General features: G+C 37.7%; 1 protein-coding gene across 3 annotated transcripts in view; it reads left to right on the top strand.

Annotated features, from left to right (window-relative positions):
• cntn3a.2 (contactin 3a, tandem duplicate 2) overlaps positions 1 to 12,606 on the top strand; it is a 98,935-nt gene that overhangs the window by 53,520 nt on the left and 32,809 nt on the right. For all 3 annotated transcript variants that reach the window (XM_067446645.1, XM_067446644.1, XM_067446643.1), the window contains 4 exons: positions 2,239 to 2,375; positions 2,586 to 2,715; positions 8,416 to 8,566; positions 10,593 to 10,720. In XM_067446645.1, the coding sequence (XP_067302746.1) occupies positions 2,239 to 2,375; positions 2,586 to 2,715; positions 8,416 to 8,566; positions 10,593 to 10,720 (546 nt within the window). The remainder of the gene's footprint in view (positions 1 to 2,238; positions 2,376 to 2,585; positions 2,716 to 8,415; positions 8,567 to 10,592; positions 10,721 to 12,606) is intronic.

The following is a 12,606-nucleotide window of genomic DNA, read 5'->3' as shown; positions in this document are numbered from 1 at the left end:
AACCCAATTCTCCTCAAAATGAGCTTTATAATATAGGCTAAAAGGATCTATATGGCCAGGCGACTGAGAGACAAGTTCGAAGAGACCGTCTGAAAAGTGCAATATAACCCCACACAAAAAAATAACGACTACAGCATTATAGTCAAAAATACAAAAATAGGCAATAACTTAGATGTATTGCCAGCCAATTCAGTTTACACATCAATGGTGACCCACTGGTCATATACACTGCTTTTGCACATTCTGTACACAAATTATATTGGTAATGTACACAGCTAACATAATAGTTAAAACCATAGCTTTTGCATTATATTTGCTTACTGAATTTGATGGCATTACGCTGTATAACAGTGTGAAGTTATATAAAAAAATTCTTAAAAATTGTGAAGTTATTGATTTGATTTCATAATAAATAATCATAAAAAGTATGCATTTTTTTTTTGGTCAAACTAAGTAATGTAGTTAAACCAGCAGGAGAGCACTGAGTTTGGTGGCAGTGCAGAGAGTCACAGTGAAGCTATTGAATATATTTAATAATATAAAAGATAAATAAAAGATTCATAATATAAAAAAGATTAATGCAAAGCGTTTTGGGGATTTGTATTTTGCAGACGACCCCTTATTTGGACCTTATTTTGGTCTCTCATTCAGCTGGTTAGAGACAAATTTATCTTAAAAACAGGAGAACTGGGTTGTGGCTCGTTGTCTTAGTTCCTGTGATTGTAAATAGGTGGCGTTTGTGTTTTAACAACGTTTAGCTCAAGACTATTTATACGATAAGTTTGAATAGCCTATGTGAATATTGCCAAATTCACTAAACTTCTTGAGTTGAGCACTGACCGCATTTCTTCATGTTAGAGTCCAAGTTCAAGCACTATGAAACGCTCCATTAACCCTTGTATGGTGTTCGGGTCTGCTGGACCCGTTTTCATTTTTTATCAAAAGAAAAATTATATGATTAATTATTTTTTCAAACTGAGACTCATTGGCCTTTCTGTGAGGAATATTTATCAGAACACATTTTCAATGACCACACACCCTACACATTTATATTACACACAGGATGTTCGGGTCCACTGGACCCGGGGCTAATAAAAGTGTGGAAATTGTAGGTCCTGTGTACCTTTACTCTGTCCTCCTCCTGTCAGGGCCTGCTGTTAGTGTGTGTATGTTTATGTATATGGTTTATGAGGACACACATATGTATAATGACATGGGTATTACAACGTAAACATGGTTTATGACGATATCTGTGTCCTCATACTAAAACATAGTAAATGGTGTTTTTTGAAATTCAAAAAATGCCAAAAGTTTTCTGTGATTGGGAGGTTTATGGGTAGGGTTAGTGTAGGGGGATAGATTAATATATTATACATTATGCCTATGGAAAGTAACCATACACCACAAATCCAAGTGTGTGCGTGTGTGTGTGTGTGTGTGTGTGTGTGTGTGTGGTATGTGTGTGTCTGTGTGTTTTTGTGCTTGTGTGTATGTGTGTTATGGGTGTGTGTGCGTGTGTGCGTGCATGAGTGTGTGTGTGTGTGTGTGTGTGTGTGTGTGTGTGTGTGTGTGTGTGTGTGTGTGTGTGTGTGTGTGTGTGTGTGTGTGTGTGTGTGTGTGTGTGTGTGTGTGTGTGTGTGCGTGCGTGCGTGCGTGTGTGTGAGAGATTGTGTGTAAGTGTGAGAGTGTGCAAGAGTGAGTTTTGTTTCTATCCCTGCCGTTCCCACACGAGGTTGCAATTCTTAAATGTGATCTAACAAAGGTAAAGAAAAAAATATTAACGATATATGCTGTTTATATTGCTTGTAATTGGGATGAAGTAAACATCTGTTGAGTATTTTAATGTAACATTTTTGATTGTGTTGAATTAAAAACCTAAAAATGCAGCGGGTCCAACAGACCCACGAACACTGGCTGAGTAACAAAAATATGAACACCACACAAGGGTTAACTTACGGAGCTCTGAAACTGCCAGCTGGACATTAAACAGGAAGTTTTGTCTGAGTTCACAACAGGTTTTGCGTGGGAACGTAAATATCTTTGTGAGGGAACGCAAACGTTTTGAGTGGGAACGCAAAGAAAAAAAATCTCCCATCCTAAAAAAAATCCACCACCACGTCCCTTTAGGGGCTCCGTTGCCTTGTTGAGCATGAGACTTTCAAAATGGTAGTATGCATTTAGAGTATTATTTTTTTTTTTAAATATGCAATAAAAAATTATTTACTCTTGTTTTCTTAGCAAAGCCTCAGTGGGTTCAGACGATGCGAGACAACGCTTTGTCAATTGAAGAGAGATTGTTTTGGGAGTGTAAGGCCAATGGCAAGCCCAAGCCTTCATACAGCTGGCTGAAGAACGGAGAACTGCTGGCAGCCGAGGTAAAATTCAAGGAGTAATGGTGTTGTAGCCGTAAAAAGATCTGGATTGACAGTGCAATATTCTTCAGGTCAAACCTCATCCGGAGAGCTCTGTCAAATGTATATAACAATTTTATTGATTATATAACAACTAAACTTCAGTCTTTGTTGTTTGAGTTGAATGCACAGCTATTTTTAAATGCTTTTCATTTCTGTTCTTCTGTGTCACAGGACAGAATACAGATAGAGAATGGAGCCTTGACAATCAGCTCTGTAAACCTCTCAGATGCTGGCATGTATCAGTGTGTCGCTGAGAACAAACACGGAATCATTTATTTTGGTGCTGAGCTGGTGGTGTTAGGTAAGAGAGCCTTCTGTACCTTCTCGTTTCCAATTATCTTTTCCAATTATTCACTTTGCAGCTCCATCCCAGCAAACACAAAACTTTTTCACAACATTGCTTTTTGGTTGCAGTTAGGTAACATTGCTGTACAGCGTTTAGAATCGTTCCAGAAACCACACATACAACAAAAATGTTTGTATATATTAATTTATTTGTATAAATGTATTTATTTTATTGAATGGCTGTATATATCATATATCGATTCTCATTTGCCAAAAAAAAAAAGAATTCTGAAGCAATGTTTTTTTTAAATATATTTTATCTTATATAATGATACTAATGATAAAAAATGACACTAGCCTCTAAAAAGTAATATACATGCTTTTTTAATATACAAGATGTTATTTAAATGTTATTACCTATGTAAGACTATGTACTGTACGATAAATTAAGATGTGGTAGATGAGCTGCTATAAACATTTTGTTATTTTGAGATAGAAAAAGCAGTTTGAGAAATATTCAGAAAAATATTTTAAAATATTAAAATAATTAAAGGGTTATTTCACCCAAAAATGAAATTTCTTTCATTAATGACTCACCCCAATGTTGTTCCACACCCGTAAGACCTCTGTTCATCCTCGAAACACAGTTTAAGATATTTTAGATTTAGTCCGAGGTTTAGTTATTTTCTGTCCTTTGAATGTAAGTGTATGCCCACTTGCTGTCCACGTCCAGATGGTAATGAAAACATCATCAAAGTAGTCCATATGTGACATCAGTGGATTAGTTAGACTCTTTTGAAGCGTCGACAATACATTTTGGTCCAAAAATAACCAAAAATACGACTTTATTCAGCATTGTCTTCTCTTCCGCGTTTGTTTTCAAACCTCAAATAAAGAATCAAAGGGTCGTGAATCAGCAGATTGATTCGTGATTCATATCACCATTGTCACGTGATTTCAGCAGTTTGCCAGTTTGACTCGCGCTCCGAATCTTGAATCATGACCGTTTGATTCTTTATTTGAGGAACACGGAAGAGAAGACAATGCTGAATGAAGTCGCATTTTTGGTTATTTTTGGACCAAAATGTATTGTCGACGCTTCAAAAGAGTCTAACTCACCGACTGATGTCACATATGGACTACTTTGATGATGTTTTCATTACCTTCTGGATGTGGACAGCAAGTGGGCATACACTTCCATTCAAAGGACAGAAAGGCCTCAGACTAAGAAAAGGGAAAGAAAAGGGATTCATTCAAACTAGAGTCTCACAGAGCCAGATCTATGTAGTATATAGTCCTAAGTATAGCCTATTTTATAATCAAACTATCATAAATGTTTCATTTGAATTACCTCATCTGTCGACATAATGCCAGTGAATTGCAGACCTAGAGCATATTCACATCGCTCTGATCAGATGCTTTCTTAACTGCTTTCTCACCACTGTCATTTTTGTTGTGTTTATTTTGCTATTGATATAAAGGTGTGAAGCACATATTTACATATTCATCTAAACATCGCTTACAGCAGTTTAATATGGAGTTGGCCCACCCTTTGCAGATATAAAAGCTTCAAGTCTTCTGGGAAGGCTTTCCACAAGGTTTAGGAATTGTGGCATTTGTGAGGTCAGGCACTGATGTAGGATGAGAAGGCCTGGCTCTCAGTCTCTGCTCAAATTCATCCCAACGGTGTTCTTTCAGGTTGAGGTGCAGGCCACTCAAGTTCCTTCATACCAATATCACTCATCCATGTCTTTATGGACCCTGCTTCATGTCATGTTGGAACAAAAAAGGGCCATCCCTAAATATTCCCAAAAAATTTGGGAGCATGAAATCCAAAATGTCTTGGTATGCTAAAACATTAAGAGTTCTTTTCACTGGAACTAAGGGGCCAAACCCAACCCCTGAAAAACAAACCTACACCATAATCCCCCATCCACCAAACTTTACACTTGGCACAATGCAGTCAGGCAAATACTGTTCTCCTGGCAACCACAAAACCCAGACTCATCCATCGGATTGCTAGACAGATAAGCGTGATTCGTCACTCTAGTCCAGAGAACATGTCTCCACTGCTCTAGAGTCCAGTGGTGGCGTGCTTTACACCACTGCATCCGACACTTTGCATTGCTCTTAGTGATGTAAGGTTTAGATGCAGCTGCTCGGCCATGGAAACCCATTCCATGAAGCTCTCTACACACTGTTCTTGAGCTAATCTAAAGGCCACATGAAGTCTGGAGGTCTGTAGCTATTGACTTCTGCGGTGTGTACACCTCAGCACTCAAGTTGCTGTTGTTCCCAATTGCATCCACTTTGTTATAATACCACTAACTTTTGCACGTGAATAGTTAGTAGTGAGGAAATTTCATGAATGGACTTATTGCACAGGTGGCAACTCATCATTGTGTATATAGATAGAAATGTCTCATTCTAAGGTAATAAAACATAACGGTTCATTATGTAAGGTCTTTATACACCACTGAAAACATAGTTATGTATATTATATTATATTATATTATATTATAATGCATTACAGTCAATAGATCCTCATAAATTCTAAACACTGCACCTTTAAGTGTTGGATACATATTTAAGATTAGCCTAGTAGATAGAGAAAAAAGGACTAGATTTTTACAAAAGAAATGATTCTACAATGTACTTGAGTGTTTTTTTTTGTAAGCAGACCTTGAGTCAGTACTTTTTTATCTAGCTCTGAGTCGCTGGTTCAGTGGTTGGCACTACAAAGAAGTTACTATTGCAGTTTGCAAAAGAAGTTCAAAGTGCAGTATGGTTCATTATGAATATCAGAACACAAGAGCAGCTCAGAGGTTTTTACAGGCAAATAAACTATTGGAAAGGGCTCAAACACCAAGGAGCTGCCCTCTTTTCAAAATTTCCCATAAGAACATTGATTTTGCAGCATTTAGAGTGGAGTGGCGTGGCACTGTGACTTTTAGTAATGTTAATCCACTATTGATTGGCTGGTGGGAGATGAGGAACTGTGGCCACTCTGTTGACAACATGACAAAGCAACGTCTGAGGGGTTCACTGATGGAAAAACATTCAAGCAGACAGTGACAAAGACCAGAGAAAGATCTTTGTCATCAGCTCATAGACACAGAGGGAGAGCGAGATGGTGGAAAGTGAGTAGAGGTCATTTAGGACACCTCTGCTTTCTGACTGCTGCCAATTCCTTCACTGGCCTTCTCTAATGATGTTTGTGTAGGAGCCAGCAACCCTCCACGGGCTAATTAGGTAATAGAGATGCTATTTAACAATGCTTTAGGCCACAGCGTGTTCGGTATGACAGTGCATAAGCAGCTTTCCCATTCACAGCATTGGATAAATGCCGCTTCTCGGCAGAGGAGATACATTAGACCCAATTAGGGCTAGTCTCTTAGTGTTGCGTCATCGCTATCGGAAAATGTCTTTCATATAAGGGCTGCTTTAAAAACTGGACAACTTACACTGGTGAAAAAACCTATACCAAAATGTATTTAAAATACATTTATAAGTGTACTATACATTTACTGACATATCACTTGAGACTTACTGGTATAAACATTATAATTAAACTTTATTTAGAGTACTACTTTATTACACTATTCATAAATGTGTCTTAATATCAGTATTAATATAATCACTGTATAGTATCAGTAATTAAATGCAAGCCCACTAAAGATATTTAAAGTGTACATAAAGTATTCTTGCAATAGTTAATTTTAGCACAATCAAAACGGTGAATGTTTAAAGACTTTAATCAATAAATAAACTAAATGAAGCCTCCTCACAGGCGACTGTCGCACAAACATATTAAAACACAAACAAAACAAAACATAAAGTCCAGGCCTGGTCCTCTCTCGTCCTTCACTGTCAAAGCTCCTCCGTTTATTCTTCCAGACTCCTCCGTGAGAGAGCCGAGACTGGTGGGACGAGCAGCTGGCGCTCATCTTCAATCACGCACCGGCCTCGCACCGCTCTCTCACGGCTCTCGCTTGCCCTGCTTGACACATATAGCAAAAGTACAATTGCAGAGTATTTAGTATTTAAGTACATAAATATGTAAGGAATATTCCTCTTCGCGGGTGTGCATTATTTTTCGAATAATTTAACAGCTCGTCATCAATTAGTCTTATACTACAGTTACCACATCTCAAGACATCGATCCAGTGATATATTTAAAGGGATTCCTCTGGTATTTGTACTTAAATCGCTATTGTGAGTAGGACTATTTCTTCCGCGTCTCATCCAACGGCTCTTTTGCTAGTTCCGAAACATTCATTTTAAAGCTGGTAACGGAGTCTTGAGCAATTGATAGAATTCTGCTGCAGTTATTAATGAAGTTATTAGAAAGAAAGAGAGAGAGAGAGAGAGAGAGAGAGAGAGAGAGAGAGAGAGAGAGAGAGAGAGAGAGAGAGAGAGAGAGAGAGAGAGAGAGAGAGAGAGAGAGAGAGAGAGAGAGAGAGAGAGAGCTTGTGTGAATTAGGCTATCTCTGTGCATCTCTAAACAGCGCTGTTATTACCTCGCTAGTGAAAAAATATCAGAAATAGTCCTACTCAGAATAGCGAATTATGTACAAAAACCAGACGAAAAGCCGCCCGGAAAATCATCTGTCATGTTGTTGTTTTTTTAGTCCTGTATTTTCTGTTATTACAGTTAACTATGCGAAGTGATCTGAAACTGTAATGTGGTCAAGAGAGCTGCCTGGAACTACGTTCCCTGTGCGTTTCTCAGAAAATAATTGCACGCCTCAGAGCGTTCATCTGCCAATCAGATTCAAGCATTCAATGGCCCGTAATATAAGTAAATGTATTTGTATGCCTGTATTTAATAGGATAGTTCACTCAGATCATCATTAGTTCATTAATTAATTCATGTATTATTATTATTAAATTTAAAATTTCTGGATGTATATGGAATATATAGTAGTATTCATAATATATATAGTACTGTGCAAAAGTCTTAGGCACGTTTATATTTTCATAAGCCAGTTATTTATATTTTTTGCTGTAGTGCAGGAGTCCCCAATCTCAGTCCTGGAGGGCCTTTGTCCTGCACAGTTTAGCTCCAACCCCAATCAAACACACCTGAAACAGCTAATCAATACCTTTAAAGGCATTGATTAGCTGTTTCAGGTGTGTTTGATTGGGTTTGGAGCTAAACTCTGCAGGACAGTGGCCCTCCAGGACCGAGATTGAGGACCCCTGTAGTGTATCAGTATGAAATATCAGCTTACATTTACAAACATTCCTTTTGCCATTAATTGTAATAGTCCATGGAGATGTTTGCATACATAACAGTATTGTATACAAATAATGGGAAATATAGTATCCCAAAATTAAGATTTTTGCTAATTTTTTGGACTGCCCCAATAAAGAATTGACCAGACTGTGGGAGTCAAATACCTCCTGCTCAAACTCAGAACCATGATGAGGAACTGCACAGTGCAAATTGCATTCATCACTTATTTCTTGCCTGATTTGCACACCTTTAGTGGAACGCTAAAACAGCACAGAGAGAGCGTGTAAGCGAAGTTCCTTTGAGAATTTTTATTGAACTGTTTCTTTAAGAGAAAAAGCTAAAGGGGTACTAGATCAGCAGAGCACACACACACACACACCACTGCTTTTGGCCCTGCTGTCCATTTACAGTTATGTGCGCAGGGCACCCGAGCCTGAGGCGGCAGTTTGACTCTCTTGGCCCTGTGTTTTTCCACAGCCTCGCCCCCAGACTTTTCCAGAAGCCCTCTCAGAGCTCTGCTTAAAGCCAAGACGGGCAGCACAGTCATCATGGATTGCAGGCCGCAGGCCTTTCCAACTGCCATCAGCCTGTGGAAGAAAGGCAATGAACCTCTGCAAAGCACTGAGAGGTACGGATACCATCTTTTTTCTTCCTTTTCTTGCCCTTAATTCCTCATATCCCTTCCTTGTAACCATCTATTCATACCAGGCTTCACTCCAGGAGGCCTGCTATGTTCACACTATCTGTGCCTAGGCTGCAACTTAACAGTTATCAAAAGGAAGCAGCAATGCCAATTGTGGTAGCTCACTGACCATAACACTCATGAATTATGAAGCAGGCCATTAGGCCTGGCCGGCAGGAGGTCGCTCGGCGTTTTGGGTTGAGTCTGTCAAGTATGAAATGATTCCTGGTAGGAGGCCACTTGAGGAAGCACAGCGGATCGCAAGCTTTGCTCTTTTTATAATGAAGTTGGATTAAATAGTACGGGGCGAATCCTGTCAAGGGTGGAGAACTATTGTGGGAAAACAATAGATTTGCATTAAGCTACAGTTGTTTGTTTCGAGAGCACTTGGTGAGACCTCCGCAGTCCAATTTAACTGTAAGCGCATTGCTGGGGAATTGTGCATTAAGACATTAACATTCCAGTACTGGGTTACCAGCATTTGCTCTCTGGTGCTCCAGATGATGTATTGCGAATCGCTGTTGATATATAGGGGAGACTAGAGGCAATTTTAAGATGGCTTACATGTTTTGTTGTTATGTGTTTTGTTTTTTTTCATAAATCACACACTGCTGTATATCTATGTGCCATCAGTAATAGTACCATTACATTTTTACAAAAGCTTTGAGCTTTTTTTTTTTTTTAGTTACCATTACGGGGATGATTGTAACATTATAAAACAAGTTTAACATATTAGCACTCATCATAGTCATTTTTTATCAAAATAATATAATTGCCTTAGTATATATTAGCATTTCATATTAGTCTTATTTTTTTGCCATTGTATGGTGCAAATTCCATTAGCTCTCAGGAATACTATTCAGTATCAGTCATAGTTTAGAGAGGTCTGTACTATTTTCCTTTCAAATAATGAGCTTTTTTTGAGCAAGGACATTTATAATGTTATAAAAGATTTCTATTTAAATGCTGTTACTATGGAAGTTCTGTTCATAGAAGAAGAAAAAATATCAGTTTCCAGCTTTACCATCACATGAATAAATTATTACATTAAAAAAAGTATTACAATTGAAAACAGTTCTTTTAAATTTGAATAATAGCTATTTCACTATTTTACTGTTTTACTGTACAGTATATTAAATCAAAAAATGCAGCCTTGGTGAGCATAAGAAAAGTCTTACCCAAAACTTTTGAGTCTACTTTTGAGTCTAATTGGAACCTACATTTTAAATGATTTGAAAACAGCTAATGAGCCAAAAATCTGTATTCAACTATATACTTTAATGAAATAATGTTTATTACTTTTTTTTCTTTCAGTCATGAAATTTTGCTTTATTAGTAGTTTAACTATACATTGTAGAACTAAAATTGCTCCCAGCCCGCACAACCAAAAGAAAATCTTGTATAGCAGATACGGCGAAAGTGCATCAGGCAAAGCACATCCCCAAAAAAAGACACCTTGAAATCATTGAAATTATTTATTGTTGTAAATATTAATGTCTAGATGTAAACTATGATTGAGTTATAAAAGGTTAAAGTGTCACAGATGGCAGTTACAGGTAAATAGCAATTAAATAAAATTGAAAGCACTTGAAATTATATTAGGCCCTTAACATGCTCATGAGAAAAAAAAGAGTTGTATTTTTTAAGATTAAGAAATAGTCATGAAGGGTCGGAAGGAAATCGAAATTCAAATAATGTGGCGGTAGATTGAGCGATGCACTCGTTGGCTTTACGTTTGAATGGCTGTTTCATGTGAACGCACATTCTCTTTCGGGCAGCTGTGTGAACTGAGCCATGGAGAGTGTCCAATGTACAAAGATTTATGTGCCATTCAAAAGAAACACATTATGTTCTTTTTAACACATTTATACTGTTCCCGAAAGATAAAGCACAATTGTACTCGGAATGTAGCTCCATTATGAGTTAACGAAGTTTCAATTTGATTTGAGAGGATTGTGGTTCTCTCCTTTAGGATAACTTTTCTCCCTGATGGAACACTTAGAATTACAAATGTGACCAAGATGGACGGGGGAAACTATGCATGCTTGGCTAGAAACCAGTTTGGTGCGGCCAGCACTACAGGAAGGCTGCTGGTCACAGGTAAGGATTACTGTAACAGTATTACGCTTTAGGCTTCATCCTTGCTTTTTTTCTGCAGATACAAGTCATTTTAGAGTATCATTCAACTGTGGGAATGTTTGTGGGAAGTGGTGATTTGTCTGCAAACTCTGGGGGCTTCACAGTTTCTGGCAACTGTGTTCTTGGTACGGCTGCACAATTAATCAAAATCATGACGGTTTCTTAAAGGGATAGTTCACCCAGAAATAAACATTCTGTCATCATTTACTCACCCTCTTGTACTTGCAAATGTTTCTTTGTTCTGCGGAGCACAAAAGAAGATATTTGAAGTATGTCTCAGCTGTTTTTGTCCATACACTGAATAGTCAATGGGGTCTAACAGTTTAAAGCTCCAAAAAGGAAATAAAGGTGGCCTTCTGTGGCCTCATGGGATAGTAAAGTGTATGATTACACACTTCAGCATCTCAGCAGTAGGTCATTCAGGTACTTTTTGCCTACTATTTAATGAGTACTATTCATGTCGGACATAGTACTAGTTTTTTCGTCTACTATATAGTATGGAAGTACACATATTCGGGTGCAAGGAATCATTTAGTATGATGAACAGAGTGAAATTTAAGTGGTTATTGCCTTCCAAATCAAGCTTTTGTGTGAAGACGACATCATGTTCAGTCATGTGACATGCAGGTTTTATGTTATTGATGTGGCGGTGAAGTATTGAAGTGAGTATTTAATTTTATCACGTCAGAAAACTTGGGTCACACTTTGGATTAGAGTCCAATTCTCACTATTAAAGGTGCAATAGTGATCTGGAAAATGTTAGCTGCCTCACTTTATATTAGGCGCCCTTAACTACTATGTACTTACATCAAAAAATACAATGCACACTCAATAAGTGAGAAAAATAATCTTATTTCTGTTTGGGATAGAAACAAGAAACAGGATTTCTATCATAAATAAGATTATTTTTCTCACCCCATTAGCAGATAATTTTGCTTGTTTTAAGCAAAAACTTTTTTTGATTTTATTTTAAAGACAACAAGGAAAAATATCATGCTATTTTACTTAGGTCTCTAGCAAATTAATCTTGATTTAAGAATAATTAGATTTTTGGACTGGAAACAAGAAGAAAAAACAACTAAATAAGAAGAGCATTTTTAGTGTATTGATTATGTGTATGTGTCTAACAGAGTATATTAGCATTTAGACAGCACGTCACAAGCTGGAGAATCCATTATTTGTTGGTTCATTGCGAGATCCGACTCCCAGGGCTCGCAAAGTCCAACGTCCCAGGGCTGTGTGTGTGTGGTTCGCACTTATATCCACCGATCGGGCGGGCCAAGTAATAAAAAAATAAATAAATCACGGGTGGATGAGAGATAAATCATTGTGTTTGTTTGATAAATACGCTTTGAGACTGAGCCCCGTCCGAGAATTATTCTGGCCGCTTTCTAAACAATCCCTCCCTCATGTGAACTGACAGGACCCGAAGCTCATTAAATATGCAAATCTTATCCGATACTAGCCGGGTTCTAGATCGGCTTCGCGTCAGGGTCCTGATCACTCTGTCAGGGTTTATTCTGCGATAACAAGCGGCTAGATGTACATCTCTTACTTAATGTGGTTTAATAAACAGCCAATATCCTTGTAATGTGCATGCTAATAAGCAACTATTTAATAGTGATAATTGGACCCTAAACTAAAGTGTTACCAACATTTTAAACCACTGGAGTGGTATGGATTAATTTTAAACTATCTTTGAACAGCTTGGAATTGTTGGAGCCCATTGACTTGCACTATATGAACTAAAACATTTGACAAACATTGTGTTCGACAGAATAAAGAAAATCATAAGTTTGGGACAGTATGAGGGTAAATATGATGAATGAATTTTCATTTTTGGGGTG

This window comes from Pseudorasbora parva, chromosome 6 (genome assembly GCF_024679245.1).
Source record: "Pseudorasbora parva isolate DD20220531a chromosome 6, ASM2467924v1, whole genome shotgun sequence".
NCBI lineage: Eukaryota > Metazoa > Chordata > Actinopteri > Cypriniformes > Gobionidae > Pseudorasbora > Pseudorasbora parva.
The sequence above is the reverse complement of the archived record's forward strand: the minus strand, read 5'-3'. Positions and strand labels throughout refer to the sequence as shown.